The 24135-nt window shown below is 32.3% G+C and overlaps 1 protein-coding gene across 1 annotated transcript in view; it reads right to left on the minus strand.

Annotated features, from left to right (window-relative positions):
- Nucleotides 1-24135, minus strand: part of LOC129231800 (KN motif and ankyrin repeat domain-containing protein 2-like) — a 111227-nt gene that overhangs the window by 47730 nt on the left and 39362 nt on the right. Inside the window, exons 3-7 of the mRNA XM_054866175.1 lie at nt 22351-22683; nt 10169-10354; nt 6576-8023; nt 542-658; nt 380-467 (exon numbers count right to left, since the gene is read on the minus strand). Coding sequence (XP_054722150.1) covers nt 380-467; nt 542-658; nt 6576-8023; nt 10169-10354; nt 22351-22683 — 2172 coding nt within the window. The remainder of the gene's footprint in view (nt 1-379; nt 468-541; nt 659-6575; nt 8024-10168; nt 10355-22350; nt 22684-24135) is intronic.

Raw genomic sequence — 24135 nt, forward strand, 5'->3', positions numbered from 1 at the left:
AATGAAACAGGATTTGTGTGACAAAGTGAAATCAGCAACCCAACAATGGTTACAGGACATTGGATGGGATTTCTTTGCAGAAAGCAACAGAAAACTTGCACCATGTCTTTACAAATGTTTAAATAATGGAGGTGGTTACGTTGAAAAATATATTTTGAGTGGAATTTTAAGATACCAATAAAATTATTGTAAAATTTCAATGCTTTTTTTTTGTTTTCTTGAGCAGTGCAACTAACTTTTTGGCTGACTCTCATATATATATGTATACACAAACTCATACATAAACATTTAGATGCACTCAAAAACAGGTGTAAGTTTAAAGATTACAAAGCATGAATGCATTTTATGCGCTAAACGAGACATGATTAGAAATTCTTACTGTTTTTTTTTCATTTCCACCTTCTGGTTTCTGAAGATTATCATTCAAAACTTTACATGCAGCAAGGATTTCTTTACCCAGTTGCACTCTAAAAATATTTGAAGTATGAGCATTCATAAAATCATTGTAATCAGAAAGGAAAATAAAAATTTGGAAAAATACTTTTTTCGCGGAAGAGCAGGTAAATCTGTAAAATCTGGCAGTATTTCAGTTACAGGTGACATCAATTCTATTTCACTGTTGTCTTCACTTGTTTTTTCATCCGCATAGTTTTTTTGACTAAGTTTAAAAGAATGAAAATATTTCTTATAATAAATTGCAAACATTACGTAAAAACAATGAATCAGAGAAATTGTAATTGTTTTTGAAATGATTATATCTTTTCAAAATATGGTAAAAAAAAATGGATTAAGTTATTGTAGCATAGAATAAGATAACTAACTTCTTTTTTGTCTACCACAGGGGTCGGAGTGGTAATTTCAAAAATTTTAGGACACAATTTTGATAAAATTTTAGAACATTATTAGGACATGATAAAACATTTCAAATTCAATCTTGAAAACTATTTAAATACATTCAATCTTTTATTCTTTCTTCAACACTGTGATTTTGAAGTATATACAACATACCAGTAGGATAAATGTATGTCCAATTGCTTCTTTACTTTCCTTGTTGTTGATTCATCAAAGTGAATTACAAAGAACAATGAAAAATATATCTTTCATAAGGGGGGATTTAAAGTAACATGCAAGTCCAAAATTTATTATGTACTGAACTTTTATCAGATAATTTGATACTTTTTGCTATCTCAAAATCATCAAAAATATTCCTACAAAGAACAGGTAAATCATTTAAAGATGCAAACGAAGAATTTTTTTTATGACAACTAAAACTAAGAAAACCTCTGCTTCCGAAATTTTATCCTGGAAAGAATTTGGAACAAAAGCTTTAGATAGCTTCATCATAATAAATTTGTTTTCAGTAGAAGACGAAGAACAAGGAATTAAAAAATACAGCTTGATCTTTCAAGTTACTTGTCAACCTCTTTTGTTTCACCGCTTTAACATGAGACAATACCTGCGAAAATTCTAAATGATTAATATTGGAAAAATAATGTACAAACAGAAAAAAATGCTTTAAATTCATCCTTTTCTGCACGGTATCATGCGCTAATCTTGCATCCATTTGTGTACTTTTTCAAACCACAAAGAAGAGAATTTTGTTTCCCGTGGCATTTAAAAAAACTAATAACTATTGACATTTTTAAAGCAAAAGGTTAGTGATTAAATTTAAAAAATTGTATGTGCAAGAAATAATTCAACTTCACTCAACAGAAAAACAAAGCAACCTGATCCTTTGTACCAGAGGTGGCAGTTGTGGGACTGAAAAGTGGGGGAGCAAAAAAAAAAAAAAAAAAAAAAAAACGGCAGAAAAAAAAAAAGAAAAAAGCACAAAATTTTGCATAGCATATGTGTGGTAATTGTTGCAAATTTAACAGCTTAACTTACAGTTTTCTTAAGATTTGGATGAATTATGTACACAATAACTTTCCCCAAAGAAACACAGCCATGAATTAGACTTACATTATTTACACCAAAGTATTTTGATATGTCACAAACACTTGGTGTTAATTTCATTAAGCAAGTATGACTGGTTTAAGTTACAAATACAAATACAAAAGTGACGACCAGCAACAGGCTCTGGGTCCAGCTAGACTGGTCCTAGTCAATTTACAATCCCCAGTGAAGATCAATGGCCCTTTTAAAACTATCTACTCCCTTGCTCATTACCACCTCTTCCGGTAAACTGTTCCAAGGTTCCACTACCCTGCTAAAATAATAATTTTTCCTAACATCCATGTTAGCCTGAGATTTAAATAGCTTAAAACAATGACCCCTTGTCCTGTTTTCAGTGCTAAACTTCAGCCACGTAACATCTTTCATTTTCATAAATTTAAACAACTGAATCATGTCCCCTCGGTCTCTTCTTTGCTCAAGACTGTACATTTTTAGCCTTCTAAGCCTGGAATCATAGTCTAAGTGAGAAAGTCCATTTATTAGCCTTGTAGCTCGCCTTTGAACCCTTTCCAATACATTAATGTCTTTCTTAAGATAAGGAGACCGAAACTGAACAGCATACTCCAAATGAGGTCTTACCAAACTTCTATATAAGGGCAGAAGAACTTCTTTAGATTTGTTTGAAATAGATCTACTGATAAACCCAAGCATCTTATTGGCCTTGTTACTAGCAATGCTGCACTGTTGGCTAAACTTTAAATCCTGACTTATTAAGATCCCCAGATCAGTAACTTTGTCTGCCTGACTAATGACTGAACCTTGCAAATAATAACTTGTACACTTATTTCCACGCCCTAAATGTAGCACTTGACATTTCCCAACATTAACAGCCATACCCCATTTATCAGTCCACTCCGTAATATGATCTAGATCCTCTTGCAGCTGTTTTACTTGTTCTTCATTTTCTACAGTCCCCATAACTTTGACATCATCAGCAAAATAATTCATGTTCCCAGAAATATTTTTGTGAATTTCGTCCATAAAAACAATGAACAAAACAGGCCCTAACACTGATCCTTGAGGAACCCTGCTTAAAACCTCACTCCAATTAGGATAATTTCAACTTACAACTACCCTTTGTTTCCTTCCGGTCAGCCAGTTTTTTACCCAAATGAAAGTTTTCCCTCCTATTCCTATATCAGCTAATTTGCTAAGTAAAGCAACATGCGGTACCTTATTGAAAGCTTTTTGAAAATCAATGTAAAAAACATCTACAGGCTTCTTATTGTCCAAAGCCATGGTAACTTTGTCATAGAAATGTAATAAATTAGTTGCACAAGATTTACCTTTCCTGAAACCGTACTGAAAACTAGTCAATAGATTATTAGTCTCTAGCAAATTTACTATCTTAATTTTTATCAATATTTAAAAAATTTTGCAAACCACCGAAGTTAGACTCACAGGTCTATAATTTCCCACACTCCCTTTAGACCCTTTCTTGAAGAGTGGTGTAATGTTAGCCAGCTTCCAGTCCTCTGGCACTGTCCCCGAGTTGTAAGAAGCATTGAAAATATTTACGATTACATCTGCTAATTCCTCCGCACATTCAACTAAAATTTTTGGATGAATATTATCAGGTCCCGGAGCCTTAGTCTCTTTAATTTTTTTCAAATGAAGTAAAACGTCATCCCAAAGTCCTCAAGCTGTACTATAGCTTGTGTCTTGTTGGTGTCAACTGTTGAGATACAGTTATCGTTAAAAACACTCGAAAAAATTTATTAAGAACATTAGCAATATCACTATTGTCCTGAATTAAAATTCCGTGCTCATCAACCAGTGGCCCAATATGACTATTTCGAACATTCCCCGAATTAGCGTATGCAAAAAACCTCTTGGGATTCCTGTTTATGTTATCTGCCAGTCTTTGTTCCAACTCTCTTTTCTGAATCCATACCAAATACTTAAATTTACGCCTTGCCTTACAATATTGGAGTCTATCTGCACTGTGACCAGTTTCTCTAAACCTATGAAAAGCAGCTTGCTTGTAATTTAGAGCGTCTTTAGTTTCCCTGGAGACAATTTAACCAGGTTAGACCCTGGTTAAACAATTGATATACTAATATCTAAACAATGAATACATAAACTAAAAGTTACTGTGCTAAATAATGTTTTGTAAACAGATATATACAAAGTAAAACAGAGAATTATGATCTGAAAGTTTTGACAGTTCTGCTTTTTTTAAAATTTCTAGTTTTGGTTCTAAATTGGAAAATAAAAGAAATCAGTGAACCATAAAAAGTGGGAGCGTAGTTAACCCCCCCCCCCCCCCCCCCGAATCGCCATGACTGCTTTGTACTGTAAATACTTTAAGAAGAAACCAATGCTCAAACTGCACACAAGATAAGCTTTATAAAAATTAAAATAAATATTACTTCCCACCTGGGGACAAATCATTTAACTTTTGCTCTAAATAAATTTTTTGAACCAAGTGTTTATGCTTGGGTTCTAGCTCAACAAATTGCATTTATTTTATTTCAAGTAGCTATAATACCTTTCACCCCCCCCCCCCCACTCTGCCATGGAACTGCAATTTGAGAGAAGGAGAGAATGCTTCCCCCCTTCCTGGTTCACACGTTTTTCATTTCTGTTCAAAGGCGAAAAAAAATCAAAAACATCAGATCATATTCCTTTCCTCTAACTCTTTTTTTGCTAAATTTACTGCACAGCTGTTTTTATTTTCTTTATTATTTTTATACCTTTTTTTTTTGAAAAAGAGGAATGATTACAAGAGTTACAAAGTATAGATAAATAGATTCCAATACAGGTCATTATAAAGGTACTTGCCCCCTTCTTGAGCAAAAATTTTATATAGAAATGCTTTCCTTTGCTTGCCGCCATCATATATATAAAATGGTATTAAAGGCAGTATACGAAGTGAAAATTAAGCAAGTCACAACAAGCCCTGATATTCCACTTTTCAAAAATCTCAGAAAGTCTTGGAAAAACATCGATCCCACTAAAATACAGTTCTACAGAGGAGCTGCGGGGTTGTTTCGAACTGTACCCAAATTTGAAAATTTACTTGTCTTTTTCCGTGCTAAACTTACAAATGTAAAGGTCAAGGACGGCTATCAAGAGTTGATAGAACTGTCTATCACATTTTTGGGTGGAGATACAGAAAATAGATTTAAAATAAGACCACTGGGAGCCATGCATTAAGCTTGATAGATGGCTCGAGCGATTTACTCCCTAAAACTATTACTATTTAGTTCACAACTAAAATTAGATACGAAGAAAAATGAAGCATTGTCAGATGTCTGCTTGTTTGTAGTGACAATATATGTGAAACCATGGCTTTTCAATGCATTTTGGAAGTCAAAGCACTCAACACAGATTTGGGCTTTTTGAAATCTTTAAAAGCGTATGAAAATGTGGACCCAATTATCTGAAAAGCTGCTCAACAAAAATTCATCCAACATTTATGGTATTTATCTGATGAAATAGCCGTTTTAGCTCTTTTTGATGATGAGGTAGAAGAAAGAAAATAAAAAATGGTGACAAATTTATGTAGAGAAGCCTTCTTGAATCAGTGGCAATTTACTAAAAACATGTCTCAATTATTTAAGACTGTCTATACTTTTAACATAATACTTCAGAATTTTTTTAACGTTGCATTTAACGGATAATGTAAACTTCGGAATGCTTTCATAAAAAAAAGTTTCCCTTGACATATTCAGCCAATCATTTCTTGAGCTAAAACAAAATGGCTGAAAAAAACAAAATGTTTCCAGTTTTTATGTACATGTATAAATTTAATATAATTGTCAGGTTTCAAATCTCTACTTAATGATTTTGGTACATTTTTGGCTATGGGATCATGTATCCCCAGTCTCCCCTATGTGTATTCGATTTCCAAAAATTTTTTTTCACCTTTATATCTTGGGACACCCTAATATACTTAAATGACTACTTCAATATTTGTGTCTGGGGGAAGCTTCAAAACTACAGGACCAATTTTAACCATTTTTTCCCCTTAGATATTTTCACCATAATTTAAATAAATAAGGAATACCTTTAATTTTTCTATTAAGGAATACCTTTAATTTGGCTTGTTATTTAATAAAATGTAAATATTTTTTAAAAAGTATAGAAACATGTTTTAAAAAAGCAACATTGGATGCATGTAAAATGCTTTCTTGCTAGTGCCATACACATGACATTTTTTTTGGAATTGAATACTATTACCCACAAACTATGGAGTATTATAACAAATTTGTGTTTAAAAAAAGTTTTTTCCTGCATTCTCATTGAATTATTTATGAACTGAGCTATTCCTACTCTATTATATAACTTACTTTCAAAAAAGTGCTTTTAAAAAGGAAGAAAATTTCATGGAATTTTTACTCTTTTACACTTCTATTTCAATTCATACATCAACCAATAATATTACTTACAAATGTATTTGTTCAAGATATATGAATCACTTAATTTTTATAAGGAATAAATTTAACTGTGAAAATTTAACATGAAATACAAAACCCAACAGGTATAAAAAATGATTTTAAAAATCTTGTTATTTGACCAATGATGACCATTGAAAACAATTGCTTAGAATTATATGTAATTTTTTAGAAATATTTGTTGGAAACACCGTAGCTTGAGGAAGATACAAAACTTACTCATGAGGTTTTTCATCTTGCCCTTGTGCATTATTCTCCATAAAATTTGCTTGAAATGTTTTCTCTCTGCTTGATCTTCTTATTTGTAATGGCTTTACTGATTGAGTTTTAGGTTTGGACAGAGACATTTTATTTATATTTTTAGATGATGTAAAACTTAAATTGAGTTTCGGAATTTTCGAGTCCACTGTATCAGCAGCAAGATCTTTAGCTACACACTGAATAGTAGCACTGCATTTATCACAGATTTGAATATCATTATTTGAAACATTTAAACTACTAGGAAGTTCCATATTAGTATTGATACCAATTGTCTTAAACTTCGATTCACTTTGGTTTTGAAATACTTTTTCTTGTTGACATTTATCACAGTAAGAAAGGGTTGAAGCATTATAGGAATGATTTGGTCCAGATGCAGTGGAAATTGTTTGAACAGATGTACATTTATCACACAAAGAAACTCTTACATCATAGTCTCCAACTGCAGTTGCTTTTTTGGTATTTTCACAACTAAGACGACTATTATTAATACTTAAGTCACCTCCACTCATACTAGAACGAGTCAAAGAATGGAAATCTCCATTTGTTTTGTTTTTGATTATATTTTCCTCTAAGAATACTTGAACACCAACACTTTTACTGAATTTTACATCTGATGCTTGTACAGATTTGGCACACACATATGGAACTGCAAGTATGCTTTTATTTTTAAATGTCACACTATTTCTTAAATCTTTGAATTTTGATTCAGCATTTTCTGTGTTAATACTTTTGTTAATGTATTTCACATCTGTATTTGTGGATGAATCAACAAAACACTTTAAAGGAGCAACTGTAGCTGATGGTTTAAGAGTAGCAAGTGGCACTATTATTTGTCCATTCACAGTTCCATAATACTGGGGAATAGAATTTTCAATATTACTTACACCTCCAAGAGAATCTAAATCACTGTCCAGTGACTCAGAGGACACACTAATACTTTTTTCTAAACACCGTGATTTGAAATATTTCAAATTATCACTAACTGAAAAATCACAGCCTACAGCTACAGACTTAAATTTGCAGGGAACGTATCCAACACCAATATCTCTAGTTAAAACAGAGCATGATGTGCCTATACTTTTAAATTGCTTTGATTTTACTGAAATGTTTTCATGGGAAATTTCCACTTTTTTAAAGGGTGCATTTCTGTCTGAATTTTGATTTGACAATGTGGCATCTAAAGATGAGGCAATTGCAGGAGAAGATAAATCATCTAAGCTGTGACTAGTCATTAGAAACTTTCTAGACATAGTTGGAGACATAATGCCTTGATTTTCCAATTTCTTCAACTGTACTCCCAAGTCAACTCTAAATTTCAGTGTCTTGCTTTTAGAATCTAGACTTTCCTTCAAACTTAGCTGCTTTAAAAGGGCTTTTTTTTCTTCTTTCAAAGCAGACAATTTTACCTACAAAATATAAAACTACACTGAAATAATTTAATAATTGCATATATTTGTGATTAATACTGCTGCCAAAATCAGTAGCATCCACTTAACACAAATTTTAACAAAAAAAAAAAAAAATTATTTCTTTAAAAAATAATTTTACATCCAAAAATCTAAAATATAACAAAAACATTAGTCTTCATATGTGCGTAAATCAAAGCTGAAAAATGCATAAAAAATTTTAGCAAAAATATTACTATTTTGCTTATTTTAATTATGAAACAAATGCAAGGAAAATATCTACTAGGATAAGATGCAAAACTTTGAGTATATTTGCTGCTACAATAACATTGCAGAAATGAAAAGAAGCTGGATAATTTTTAATATCAAAACAATAGCTATCAACAATGAGGAATTCTTTACACAATATAAGAGTTAGCAATACTTCTTAACAACTTATATTTGTCGTGCGCAATAGCAGACCACAGAAACAATACAATAAATGACATATTTCTAATGTCCCCTCAGGGGTATGTATGGAATGTATGGGTGTCATACATATACTCCCATAAGTTTAAACATCATGATCTAGTCTTGCAACTGCAAGTAATAGCTGCATACTTCCATTTCTTAGAATGACCAAAATAAGATCGAGTTTAAAAGCTTTATGTAAAAACAATAGCGAAAATATGAAATTTAACTTTTTATATTGTCGACAAGTACCTCCATTTATATGTAAAGAAATCATCTCCATTAAAAAATAATCCTAACACAAAAAAAAAAATCTAAACATTTAGCACTGAAATTCATGGAGAGAAAGAGATCAAAATTCTAGCATATCGAGTTAGGATTATGCAGAAAAATAATTGGGAACATATTGCTCTATCAGAAGAATGATGTGATATTGAATAGAAATACCAAATATAATTATCATTTTCAATGCTATTAAAAAAATAAATGTAATGATAGGATACATAAAAACAGCACAAAAAAACTTGCAGTTTGAAAAGAAAATATTTTGTTTATTAAAAAAGTTATCTGAAATATGAATTTGAAAAAGAAAAAAAAGTAAGTGTAAAATTTTACTTGTATGTTAGATGAATCATTATTTTTAATGACCCTGGTTACATCAGGATATTAGATAAGAGTTTTTTACTTTCTTTCCTGACGAATGTGACACAGTTAAACCCCCTTACAGCTTCAAGGGGCTGCAAGTTTTGTGCACTGTAAATGATAATTCATTATAATGGAATTCAAGCAATGTAATGGCAATTAAAACATGACTGAACATTCATTTCATCAAAATGGATATTTTGATGTATTGGTATTCGCTGTAAGGAATTTTACTGTTTATCAAAAGACTATTGCATATTCTTTCTATGAAAAAGAGAAGTCCCTAAAGTTTAAAATTTTTACTACAGTATTCTTGGGGAATTTGCAATGACTATAGATTCTTCAATTAAAACTACTCAAGAGTTATATTGTTTTATTTCGAAAGCAGATTTCAAGGAAAAATTGTAAAATGTATATACAAGGGCAAATCAAAAAGTATTGCGCCTATTTTTTTTAGCCAAAATACGGCTGTGAATACAAGGCAAACATATAATTTCATAACAGTACAGTTCTTTGAACCGTACCAGCCGTATCTGCTTTTTGCTCGAAAGAGCAGAGCTGCTATCAGTCATTCAAGATGACGGTTGTTTTTAGACGTCCACAGCTTATGAGCAGCGAAGTGTTATTGGTTTTGTACAGAGCAAAGGACAAAAGCCCATAGCAATTCACAGGGAAATGCACCTACAGTTCAGACCTTGTCCTAGTGATTTTCACTCTGAAGAAGTTTCTGGCAAAACAGAGATTCACAAGTGACGAAGAAGCCAAGAACGCGGTCCGACAGTGCATGGTTCCACAGGCAGCCGGAAGAGTTCTGCCACAGGGGGATCTCTAACTTAGTCCCGCGATGGGACAAATGTCTGAACCGGTGTGGTGACTATGTGGAGAAATAGTGTAAGTGACATAGTTTACTACGTATATTTATAAATACCTGTAGGTTATCTTTTTTGGCAAATAAAAAATAGGTGCAAAGATTTTTTTATTTGCCTTCATATTTGATGGAAAAAAGACATGCTCTTTTTCAGCATTTAGATTTCTCAAATATATAAAAAATACCTGTAAAATAGGGATACATTTAACTTGATCTTCTAACTCTTTCATGCGGCACAAACTTGAAGCCATTTGTTCTCTGATATTTGTGAGCATTGATTTATGTATTCCCATTGTGTGTGGTAATGTTGCAGAAGATTTTGACAAACTTGAATTATTCCATTGATCTACATCAGATGCTCTAGAAAAACCCTGTAAATGATAAAAGTGAAGTCAGAAGGAAAAAAAAATTGAACAAGATACATATGTGATAAAAATTTGAAAACTGAAAAATGATGCTAAAAAAAACATACTTATTCTCGTTTTACTCTGAAACATTTATTCCCATTCTACAGGGACATAAATTATTTCTACAGGTTTTGAAAAGAATAAAGATATATAAAACAATTTTGCACATTAAATTCCCACAAGTATTAACAATAAATCATTAAAACATGCACAATAATTTGAGAAACCTTGTGTGTAAAGTAAAGTTTTGTCGTTAAGTAAAGATATTAAAACTCAATAGTTTAATAAGAATTTCTGAAAAATTTATTAATTATTCAAAATAATAAAAATTGCAGCTGGAAACACCAATTCAGAATTTATATGCTATATTACATAAATCTTGATATAGCTATACAAAATGAAAAAAATAGCAGTACCGAGAAAGCTAAAACTTATTGTTAGAACTATTATAACTAAAAATACTGCTTTGAAATAACTTCTTATAATTAAAAAAAAAAAAGAAGAAGAAGAAGAAACTTGAAATAAAATGTGTTCAGGAAAATCAGGATCCAGCTGTGAGGTTTTGCTCAAGCAAATAAGTTTAAACTAAATCCAAAACTAAGACTGACTTGATAAAGGAGAAAAAAACTATGTCTGTAAAAAGTAAATTTAAAACCGAATTTAACAGTAGAAAGAAATTCATCCCAAACCAAAAAAATGTCTAAGATTCCTAACCTTGGAAAGAATGTGATAGCAGTGGAAAACAGGAATGTACAAAATCAGAGCTGTAGCATTTTTATAATTGAAGTTTTAGCTATCAATATTGCAACTATAAAAAGTTTGACTCAACATTAGAATATGAAAACCTGTTTTTATTCAGTTAGATTTATTTACTTTGTTGCCACGTGCTCACATAGCTTTCCTGCTGTTTGTTAAAGGTTTTTGCATTAATGAAGAGGTTCCATCTCAACATAGAAACTGTGGCTTGCTATATTTTCTCAAGAAATAGTTCCTTAGCAACTGTTTATTGCTTTTAATTATATTTCAACAAAAAGAATTTGATCATTTCCTACACTCAATCACTTGTAGTTACATTACATTATTTGTAGTATGTAGATTTCTGATTATGAGCCTTTTAATTTCGAACTGCCTACATGCTTTCTAAGTTGAGAAAGAGTTGATTTTTATGCATGCTTTGAAAATAAAATGAGATTGGAACGACCAATGGACTTTATTTAACAATACATAAATTGATGCATAAAAGAGTAACTAACTAAACCCTCAGTTAAACTACTTTTTTTGCAGGAGTCAAGTTCTTATCAAGTTCAAATACTAATATATATAAAGATATATACACTATATGACCAAAAGTATTGGGACACTTTCAAAAATTCACATTTTTACAGATATCTCGAGAAATAAAAGACTAGTTGCTCTTGTACTTTTTTTCACATAAAACGTATACTCCAGACGTCATTTTCCAATAAAAATTAAGTCCATTCATTTAGGGCACCAGCAAAAAATTGAGGAAACAAAAAAAGGTTTTTGATCATTTTTCATTGTAAATAGCTGGGAAAGCTATAAATTTCAGAAATAAGTTAAAAAACTATCTAGATTTTATTTTTATATTTCCGTGAAAGTATCTCTTATACCCAGGGAGATACAAGCATGTCGTTCAAAAATACATTTTTTTTTCTTTTTGAAGGTTTTCGCCTCATATCACGCAGAGTTTTCCATCAAACGTTACTAAACTTTCAGAATATTTGACAGCAGGCTTGGAGTAATCGTAATCTGAGTAATTGATTATCTTTTTTTATGTAATCATAATCTGTTGAAGGGATACTCCCGTAATCCTAATCGGGATTTTCATGCATAATCGTAACTGTAATCTAAGTAAAATAATCTGCAATTTCCTCAAGTAATCCTATTATCTTGAATTAAGAGTGAAAAAATTTACCTGCCCTTTTACTAATGTATGAAAAGATAATATAGTTCAATAGTAACATAGAAAACAACTTATTTCTTTAAACAACTATTCAGTGCTCGTCCCCACTTGTCCCTGTTTGCAAACGAGAGAAATAAATCAAGCCCTATCTTAAGTGTTTAGTACAATTAGTACCCTGTGGGCTTGACAGGGACGTTTCACGGCTTCTTGGGAAAGTCTTCCTCCAATCCTTACAATTGGTCATTCATCAGTTTCCATTTCATCTGTTAATTTTAGGTTATCAGGTGAAGCACATTGTCGCCTCAAAATCGTATTTTAGCAGAAAAAGTACAATGTTATCAAAAGTACAACTAAGTTTCGCGCAACAAAAAGCTTTTGGATTTTTTTATACTTTCATGAGAAAGTAGTGAATGACTGAAAAAAGATTTTGTCAAAAGAAAACCAAATTTGCATTTGTGTTTCAGTGATTCTTTACACACTCTTGCCTTTAAATGTATTGCATTTATTTTTTGCTACATGACATCTGATCTAAACCCTGTTGAATAAGATTTTTTTTGGTATGTTTTCAAAATAATTTCTCGCATAGTTTATTTTAAGTGTATGTTATATGTTTACAACTGATATTATCTCTAATTAAAGAGTATGTATGAAAGTAAAAAGTTTGCATTGATAGATTTTATAAAATTTGTTTATACATTTTATTGTATCAAGGAATTAACACAAATTTTGAAATTTAATTATCTTTTTATGCAACATTTTTAAAGTGAGAAAAAATGCTCTTCACTGCTGCATTAAAATTGTGATGTATAAATATTATTATGAAATGCTCATTTATAAAAAAAATCTGTATAACTCATCAAAAAAAAAGGCTGTACAACTAAAAAGTGGAAATAACAGCAAAACATGTTGTGCCCAATCTTATTTTTTTATGAGTGTTAAGTTGAAACTCTTTAGAACTTGTAAAAGTGCAATTTCTTTAGTTAGTGATTGATTCAAGAATGAAATCATGTACAAATAGCTTATCAAATGATCATAAAATTGTTCCTGTAGAGGGGTTATCGGGGTCTAACACTCATATGTATCCTTTTGCTAAAAATAATACTACCTAAGTATTTTTTTAATTTCTGCGTCATCTGCTCCAGTTCAGCGATTGTTTAGCATTGCTGGAAATTTTTTCACTTCTCAAAGAATGAGAAAAAAACTCACATCTTTGATTACACTTAAATGCATTTAATTCCTTATTTTAAAAATTTTCAATTGTTAAGTTCCATATCGTTTATTTACACTTTCTGCGTATTTTGTTACATTGCATTTTTTCTGCATAAAGAACCATACGAGGTTCTTTCTTTCTTTTTTTTTTATAAATAACTGCGTACTAAATTAACTGATAATATAGTAAATAATTGAGAATACAATGCTGAAATATACCACACAATTTTCAGAAATTATAAGCCCTAAAATGTTGAGCAGTTTAGCAGTAAGTTATTGCCCTTAAGCCAGGGCTAAGGCAGAACTACTGCAATGGCAAAATAATAATACACAGCCAAGTCAAAAACAATATGCACTGTGTATACATTTGAATAAGAGTGTGCCTATACCTGTACAGACATTGTAGCATTGTGTAATGTTTGCAATTTGAATTTCCTAGACTTTTTAAAAATCTTTCATATATTGATCTTTTTTTGTAACAGCGCAATAATACAAAATAAATAATCTTTAAGGTTATACTACATGGTAGTTGCAATTATCTCTTTAATATTAAATCAAAAATCATAATTTTCAACGATTAGGTTGTTGATGCAAATGAGTGACATATACACATTATAATATAAGTCTGTAATCGTAATCAAAATCATAATCGGCATATTATAATCACAATCGATTACATTTTCAACATAATCAGATAGTTGCTGTAATCCTAATTACCTTTTGCCAGAGGGTTATATTCGTAATCGCAATTCCCCTTTTTTTGTGCCCGTAATTATAATAGATTACATTCCCTCGTAATTGACTCCAAGTCTGTTTAACGGCATATCAGAGAAACAAAACAATAAAATTTGAAGTTAAAATATTGAAAATTCAATGAAATATGAACGTTTAAAGCATTAATTTTTTACTGCGTATGCATGAAAGATAGCAATTTATAACTTTCATAATCCAAAGCTCAGATACAGTGGCGGATTGGTTGAAAAAATCGGCCCTGGCATTAAGAGATGTAGTGGCCTCATGGCTTTTATGGATATTAAATTTTACCTAACGATATTGGGATAGCACTTAAGTATGAGGAAATTATTCTTAACACCTAAATATGTTTTATTTAAACAAAATATAACAGACTTCTGCGCTTTAATGGTGAACAAATTTATACAGTATTAGCTAAACCTTATTTTGAGGAAAATTGTGATTGTAATTGTCCATTTTTAAGTATTTTTATAATGCCTGGAACGTGATTGAATGTTTTCGTAATGATAACACTGCTTGGCTAGTATGTCCTTTTCGGCAGTCATAACAAGTAACTTAATTGCCCTGTTATATGAAACTGATCTAGCGATGTTCATGGGTGAAAGACTAGGGCCGTCTTTAGAACGTGATGGGCCCCTGAATACAAACATACATTACTGACCTTGTCAAAAACATTCCCTTTTTTGTACTGCCATACCCTGACGACTCCCAGACTCGATGCGAGGTCAGAAACCTGGTGGGAGCACAAGTTTGGCAGCCCCTTAATTTTTTTTCAAACACATGTATCAATACAAAGAGAGAGAGAAAGTGGACTTCGCTTTCTGGCTTCTGGGAGTCATTAAAGTATTAGCAATATAAACTTAATGGAAAGATTAACATTGAGTCTGAAATAGGGGTCCGGGGGCCTCTCCACCGGAAAATTTTCGAAATTGTAGTCTTAAAAACTCAATTTTAAACAATATTTGGTGATGTTAGGAGAGCGTAGGTTCAGGGTTTCATCTACTGCAATTTTTCAGAAGTGGAAATCCAAAAACAGAATTTTAAATTATCTTCGAATATATGGTATAAAGAGCAGTTCCGGAGGCTCTCCTCTGAAATTAAAAAAAAAAAAAAAATCAGCTCTGAAAACGCAGTTTTAGAAGATCTTTGGTGATTTTAAGTCGAGATAGATCCCGAGGCCATCCACCAGAAAATTTTCAAATTGAAGTCTTAAAAGCCTTTTATTGGTAAAGACTAGGGCACCGGCCGGCAGTTACTCGAAAGTTAAGTTCCAAAAACGAAATTTTTGCTGACCTTCAGTGATGTTAGGAAAAGGAGTTTTCAGGAGGCTAACCCCGGAAAATTTCGAAATTGAAGCACTAAAAACGAGACTTGAAACGTTCTTCATTGATGATGCCTTGAGAAACAAGGAGACGGGGCACTTTCCCAGAAAGTTTTTCATACTGTTAATTTAAAAACAGTTTTAGATCCTCTTTGGGAATGTTAAAAAAATGGGAGAGGTTCGAGTACTTTCCTCCATCAAATTTGCGAAACTGGAATTTCATGTTATGGCGGGAGTGGATTCGGCTGTTCTCTTACGAAGTTATTCAAAATTGAAGGCCAAAACTTTAAATTTTACACGATCTTCGATGATATTAGGAAGGGGGGTGTGGGAGGTTTTGGGGATCACCGGAATTCTTTCGACATTGGTTTTTATCAACTTATTTTCTTTTTAAACTAAGGGGCCCGAAACCGTGAGTTTGTACAGCGTACAAAATACTTTATGTTTCGTCAAAAAAATGTTTGAAACTCATATTTCGGCGGCCTTTGGCTTTTGATGTGGTAATCTTAATAATGTAGGGTCTTTCATGCTCCTCAATGGTATTTTAAGATTGCCTTTTTTAAAAAAAATTTTTACGGAAAAAAATATTTTGTCACTTTTATTCCAATTGTTACAATCTGGGTCGCCGAGAGCAAAAGCGGATCCGGGAAAAATATGACAAAGGTCAATTTTTTTCACAAGCCTCCCTCTACACCTTTCACTGTTAGCATACAGTGCTGGCCAAATTATTAGACTAAGACTGTTTTGAAAGCAAATTCCTTATTGATTAAATAACTATAAACACATTAACGAACAATGAAATAATTATCTAATATTTAGTATGCATTTCCTTTTTCTTGATGAGCATTTTAAGTCTTTTTGGCATACTTTTCACAAGGTTTACACCATTTCTTATCTTTTTAAAAAAGAAGGTAAAAAATTGTTTATATTTACTATTATATATACTCACATACATACTCACTAATTACCTAAAACTAACTTTAACTATAACAGAACACACTATTAAAAAGAACTAGTGAACTGTTTAAGCTGATTGAGGTTTTGTTCCTGGTAGGTAGATAAACAAAGAACATTAACAAAGCAGACAGTGCTACCACCTGCAAACATTAAATTATGCTAAAATAACATAATAATCAGTGTACAGTATGTACTGTACTTTAACAGTAAAATAAATAGTATTTTAGTACAAATAGTATACAAAAAACAAAACAAAAAAACTCTTGAGTCTAATAATTTGGCCAGTACTGTACTTTACCCTCAGCGCGAGGTCAATTCCGAGCCGTGCCCCTATATTCCCACTAAGCTGACAATAACCTCACGTCGGCCCTTGTTGTAAGTTGCATTTTATAGCAATTGTTAATTGTCATTTATAAAAAAAAGAGCGTCAAGAGACCAAAAGTATTTGAACTTTTTACGACCGCTAAGGTTTCCCCGTTTTTTTTTTTTAAATGTATTAATTTATTTTTTGTTATACCACTAAAAATATATTGGCATCCCCAGGGCCCGACTAACTAAAAGTGAGGCCCTAGGCCCACATAAATTTGGAGGCCCCCTGAAGACTATGCAGTGTTTGATTTACATTTTTAAAGCACGAATGCACTTCTGGAGGCCTCTTTGTCTAATCACACAACTATGTATAATTCACTTATGTGCATTTATGAATCCCCTTTGGGACCCCTCATAATCATGACCAAGTAAATTTGTTACTGGCAGAATGATTAAAAAGTCCCCTTTAAAGTTTTTTTTTTCTAATTAATAAGTCATAACTTTTTATTTTTTTAAAAAATATAAGTATTTTTCATATCATTGCAATGTTATGCATAATTCTTTAAAGAATGTGGGGCCCCTTAGAAACATGGGGCCTCAGGCCTAGGCAGCTTGTGTGATAATCAGGCCCTGGGCAGCCCCATTTCAGAAATTCCCCCTGCCCCCCTCTTGGTGATGGCCCTGTCTCCCCCCACCCGCAAGCTTTAGCCCATGCGTAAAGAAGATCTGAGGCTGTGTTTTGTGAATTTGCGTTATTCTAAACACATGCGCGCAAAATTTACATTTTGCTGTTAGTAAGACAGGCCCGAAAGACTTTTCTGTTAGTTGATCGGCCCAAATATGACCGGCCCACCGGGCAAATGCCCGGTTGCCCGCCGACTGTATCCGCCACTGCTCAGATAGATCCTGCAACTCATAAAAAAATCCACCTCAATATCTTTAATTGCCAGCTATTTACAATGAAAAATGATCAAAAACCTTTTTTTTCTTTGTTTCCTCAGTTTGTTACTGGTCCAACAAAAGAATAGTAGATTACATTTTTATTGGAAAATGACAGCTTGGGGCGTATCTTTTATGTGAAAAAAAAAAAACAGAGCAATTGGTCTTTTATTTCTCGAGAAATCCACAAAAGTGTTAATTTTTGAAAGTGTCCAGATAACTTTTTGTCATGCAGTGTGTGTGTGTATATATATGTTCTTTTACAATTCAGTATTTCCTAAAAAATAATTAAAAACCAGTAAATTACTAATAATTCAAATTTGAGTTACAAAATAAATAAATCATTAAAATAAAATTAGTTGCTGTAAGGTAGCATATATTAAAATAACTTCCGAATTTCAAAAACGGAAATGTTTAGTGGATGCAAAAGGATTGAAATATAAACAATGCACACCATTTTCAGCGAAGCATGTGATCTATGATTGTGTTGATTTTTCGCTGGAAGAACCTTTTGGGAAGATTCTCTCCCCCCCCCCCCAAATTTTGATCATAAAAAACGACTACTAATCGCAAATTTTCAACACTCTCCTACTATAAGGTGGATGAAACTTTTTGGGGGAATTTTTTTTTTTCCGAGTTTTTACCATAAAAAGTAGCCCCTGATTGCGGACTTTCGATGATCGACGATTTGATACTGGATAACACTTTTGGCAATGTTCCTTTCCAGGTTTTTGGCACAGGCAGGCGCAATTTGGCCAAAAAAGATACTTTTGGAGCAGGATGGTGAAAAGATTCCAATTAGGCGCAATTGCATCAATTGGAGCAGCTGTGACACCCCTACAAGTCCTTATATATTATTTCTGTAGCCTTTTTTTTGTTCCTACACGAGATGTTCCTCATTTCTAAATCAATTTCTTTGATTTACCTGTCATTTTAAAGCTTATCGTGCAGGCTAATGACGAAAAATAGACACACGGTCTAAAAATAGTTTTTTCCGTCAAAAAAAACTGTTTTAAAGCACCGGATTGAGGTTTTCGGTCAGATTTATAAGTTAAACTTGTGTTGCAACCAACGGAGCTGAATAGCTCAATCGGCAGAGCGTTCGACTGGTAACCAGAAGACCGAGTGTTTGGGCCAGCCCCGGACGATCTGCATCGAAAATTTAGACAAGTCACGCACTACATAAACACTTAAATTGCTCTAAATAACATAAGTGAGGAAATAAAAAATAAAAAAAAGAGAATGGCTCTTTGCTCTTGGAAAACCCAGATGTAGATAGATTGACTCTTATTCGAGGAGTTTTTTTTTTTTTCAAGTTTTGGCTTCGCTTAGAAAACTCTTCCTTAGAAAACTTTCGCGGAAAACTCCGCAAAAACTTTCTTACTTGCTACGGTCTAAAAATCAATTTTTCAGTCAAAAAAAAACATTTTTTTTCTTTTGTATTACAAATTAGTTCAATGAATAGCACTCGAAAGCTTAGGTTAGGAATGTGTTTGATAGGGTAAAGCATTGCGTACAAACGAGAAGATGGCAAAATCGTATCTGGAACGGAAATTTTTCTTCCAATGTTTTTTTTTTTTTTTTTTTCCATCAGCACGGAATTCTAATTCAATTTTCCAATTTTGCCAATAACGTTTGGCTAAAACAATCTCCTATTTGCGCTGTTTTTAAAAAAGAAAGCTTAAAAGGCCCATACTGATTCGATCGGGTAAATTAATCCTTGCTTTCTGACCGACTGAGCTGAGAGGCTCAATTGGTATACCATGTTGCTGGTAACTCAAATTACACTTAAAAAGCTGACTTAGTTCAACAGATTTTGATTTTTAACTGTTCGATTAGGAGAAAAGCATGTGTTGGCATCCAAGCCGTAACACTATAAAAAAATCCGAAACGTTACTGATGATATCCATAAAACATTGCGGGATTTAGCTGGTTTTTACCTATTTCCCCGTAAAATCAAGAATCTTTGATAAAAGGTTTCGTGAATTGCTTCATATTGTATGAATGCAGATTACTAACTTGTGCAAAAAATACGTTTAGCTACCAGTTTGAAGATGAACTGAGTGCATTTATCATCATATACGTGTATCGTCTTCACTTAGATTACGGTCCATTCAGGATGACTAAGCTTCCAATGAGAGCGAATAAATTTCTTGATAGCTGTAACTTTGCAAAGTAAGAATTGCAGTCAGGGGGATTGGGCATCTTACTTGCAACTCCGCCTTAGCACTCTGGCTATGTTTGCATTGATGCTTCTTGAGCTTACTTAGATAGTCTGGAAGATTCTAATGAATTTTATTACAACTACCGAATTTCCTTTACAGGCTCTAGACTGGCTTTAACCTGTAAGATCTCCATATGCTTCAGAAAGATTCAAGACTAATTTCAGGAATGTTGCCGATTTTTAACAGAAAACGTTCCGGGTTTTTGCAAGATATGTTGCTGGCAGAAATTGGGCATATAAGCTGCCCATTAATTTCCAGAAACATTTCTGAATGGTTTTTACAGTGAACGGTTAAAGTAGCCTACTATGGGAAATTATATAAATTTTCAAAAAAAAAAAAAACACACTTTTTAATAGTATTTGTTATTTCTCTAGCTTGTTTTTTCTGTCGCTACGAAAGATCTTCCTTTCTCCTAAACCATTTTCCACGTCTTACGAATAACTTTTAAGCGTTTGATGCTGGCTAATGACAAAACATAGACCCAAAGTCTTTTTTTGTTTTTTTTTAACTTTTCTTTTGTCAAAAAACTTTTTTTAGCTGTTTTTTATTTCACATTGCTTCAAGGAATAGCATTCGAAAACGAAGACATTTTTGCTCAGTTGATTAAGGTGTCATGCTGATAGTCAGAATGGCGTCAGTTCAAATCCGTGCCAATAAATATCGTTTTAATGTTTTTATTTGTTTTGTTTTTGTCAGAGGTTCACATAGGCACGAATGTATTTGCCACAACCCGTTTTTTCATTCACAATACTGCTTTTTCACGAATAAAAACTTTTAATGATATTTATGTTTGCATTGATGATACGTACAACCAAAAAGTGAGCAATGGTCACATTATCACTCTAACTTTGTATTTACAGAGGTTTTGTTACTGATGTCTTCAAATTACATGCGTTTTGTGCCAATATCCGTTTACTTTTTTAAATATTTTTCTTCATAATGTCCTTTCTGTGAAATTTTTAAAGAGTGAAATACCACATGAAACTATTTAAAGCACAATGTGGAGTTCTGCACGGGTCCCCTAGTTTATTGGTTTGAATCAATTTGGATAGAACTAGATTGAAATTTATGGGTATGGGAAAAACAGCATCCAGTAGGACGCTGTTTTTGTCGCAAAGGAGCTTACAAGTCCTCTCTTACCGAAAATAAAATAGAAGAATAGTTGAAAATAATGGTTAATACAAAATTACTGATGTCAAAGTGACGGATTCACACAGTAAAATAAAACGAGCGAATTTAGCAAAAGCGGATGCAATTGGATTTTAAAATGTGTAAAAAAAAGTCGGGTAAAAAACAGCTTAGATCCGTAAAGTTTTTCTAATCTATAAAAACTGACAATACGTGTTTCGGCGTTGTAATTGCTGGATTTTTCTTTCTTATTTCTTTTTTTTATTTTTTATATCATTCCTTCGATATTAGCGATTCAATGTAACAGGTGTAACAATATCGCAAGAATGTCTCAGCTGAGATCTTTTGCAGACACTTTATTTTAAAAGCATGCTATTCTTGCAGTCCAGTGCCTTATGGGAAACCTCGGATGGTTTTTACAATTTTACGTGTTACAAGAATCAGTTCTTATTTTTATTTTATCATTCGCATTAACACAATATTATTGACAACAAAATTTTTAAAAGTGCTGCATTAAGTTTTTGAATTTAATAAAAAAACAACAACAAATGCAACTTTCAATACAATGTACCATAATTTTCAGCATATCATCAGTGGCGACATATAATATGCAGGTAATAAACCAACCAGAAACAATACACCTTTGTATAATCCTCTGCAACGGATAATACAATGACAAATGATGATTTTGATTTAGTACTCAATTTTATTAAAAAGTGGATAAAGTAATATGTTTTAAGATATATTCAAAATTTAGAAAATAAAGATTTCCTCTTGAAATTGTGATTATAGTGCGATAATTACTTTAAGACAAAGAGTAAAGGCAAAGGTGCCACAGTAATTAGTTAAAATGCTCAGTGCAAATGGGGACAGCTTCTTCTTTGCTGGTAGGGTCGTTTATTTTATGTCTGCAAAGTGTAAAAGGAAAACTCAGGCTTCATTAAGTAAACAATCCTACAGGCAAAGATGTAGTCTCTTCTCTCAGTGAATCGTGCTGTAAATTGAGGTTCAATATTTTGATGTGGAGGGAAAAAAAAGCACAGATATTTCGCTGAAGCATATAATTCACACCTCAGTAATTAAACCCTTTTTTTAACAAATAATGTGCAGGAAATTATGGTACTGAAACCCAATGATTTTAATATTTTGTAGCAACTCATTTTGAATCTAGAAAATTTCATTCATTCATACTCACATCAAAGTAACCAAGTGCACTAGTGTTTGAAACTGCAGTGGAATGAGATGAAATGGAACTTGTTGAACTACTTCTAGATTTCACACAAGGTATTGAATGCGATTCTTTGATTTCTCCTGAAGATTTAACAGGAAATAAATTCTGTTCTGTAGTAGCAGTTTCAAATCTGGTTTTGTAGTAATTACTTTTATCATTACCAATTGAAGAACTGGGCCCTTTCCTTAAGGTTTTCTGCCAAGTATCTTCAAAATCAACTACAGCATCTTTCAAACCATCGCTGTGCAAATAGAAATTTTGTGCTGAAGCAGTATCAGTAGTAGTACTCGGTAAAATCTAAATGGAGACAAAATGAAGGTTAATTATTGCTTAGGTAAACAATCGCATAATTATTTTTCTGAAGAGACAGAATTTTGACATCTATAACTAATTTGGCACAAAGGTAAAAGGTTTTCCGTGTGCTTATCATTATGCTAAGAACTACTTTTATTTTTCCTTTTTTTTTCACAAAAAATGATTCGAAATTTTTATAAGGATATATGAGGCAGTGATAAGCAAATGGATGTAAGTGGCAAAATTTCAATTTGGAGATAACAAGTACAAATGAGGCAGTAAGAAGCAAAGGAATGTAAGTGGCAAAATTAAAAATTTGGAGCTAACCAGTACACATGGTAGGTGAATCTCTCCTCTGTCTTGAGGTAAGAGATGGTACTAGTAGCCCTAGTAGTTGCTGCTATACAGCCTCATTTAGAAAAAAATTTCAAAGAAAGCCTACCTAGGAGCTAATCTTTAAATGTGTTTTACTCAAAACTTGACGATGTCTACTTACATTCCCTTGCTTCTCACTGCTTCATATGATTTTTTTTTCCATTCATATATTGCTATTTTCTTTGGAAAATAAGCAAGACAAATCTTTAAGGTTAAATGCTAATGGATGAAACAAAAACGTATACTGCCGTGTGCAGGTAAAGGGAAGTAACTACAAATTTTTCATTTTTTTGCATTTTTGTCATCTACTGTACAATATCTTTATTGTACAAGCTTGCTTATTTGGTTTCTGCTGAAAAAAAGGCGCGAAAAAGACGTCTAATTCCAACATTTCCCTATTGTTTGCATTGAATCCGAAACGCGTTTTTTCAAATATCTCAAAAACTCATTTCTGCAGATACTGCCGTTTACCTGCACATGGCAGTATAGCAGGCATCTTTAAATATATCGAAATTATTTTGCAAAAATTACACAATTTTTTGTTATTTTGAGTAATTTAGGTTAGAATTTCCAAAAAGGAATAACTAAAGCGTAGTGCTAAAAATCTTGGGTTTTATAAATAATTCGTAGCTTTTCTCTCAGATTTAATTAAATTTTCAACAATATGTATGCATTATTTATTATCAGTTTAAATATTGCATTTACTGTATTAGCTTTTTTCCAAATCATTGACAAAATGTTTTGCATAGCAGCAGCATAGTTATGTGAAGCCAGAACTCCTACTAGTTTATTCATTAAAAAAAATATCATATTTCCTTTAAAATCACTTAGTTGCTACATTAACTTCTGTACACCCATAAGACAAGGAATTGAGCATAAATAATGAGGGGAAGTTGCAGAGTGGACTTATACGCGGGCCAAATTTCTGAAACCCCCTCCCTCAAAATTCGGACGTTTCTCCGATTTTACTCCAACTCTTTTAACTTAACACCAAAGAAATAAATACTGATACAGTCTGATTTTTTTTTTTACACTGTCTACATTAATGAACGAATAACTGCAGTATGAGCAAGATTACAG

The sequence above is a fragment of the Uloborus diversus genome, chromosome 10 (assembly GCF_026930045.1).
Source record: "Uloborus diversus isolate 005 chromosome 10, Udiv.v.3.1, whole genome shotgun sequence".
Lineage (NCBI taxonomy): Eukaryota > Metazoa > Arthropoda > Arachnida > Araneae > Uloboridae > Uloborus > Uloborus diversus.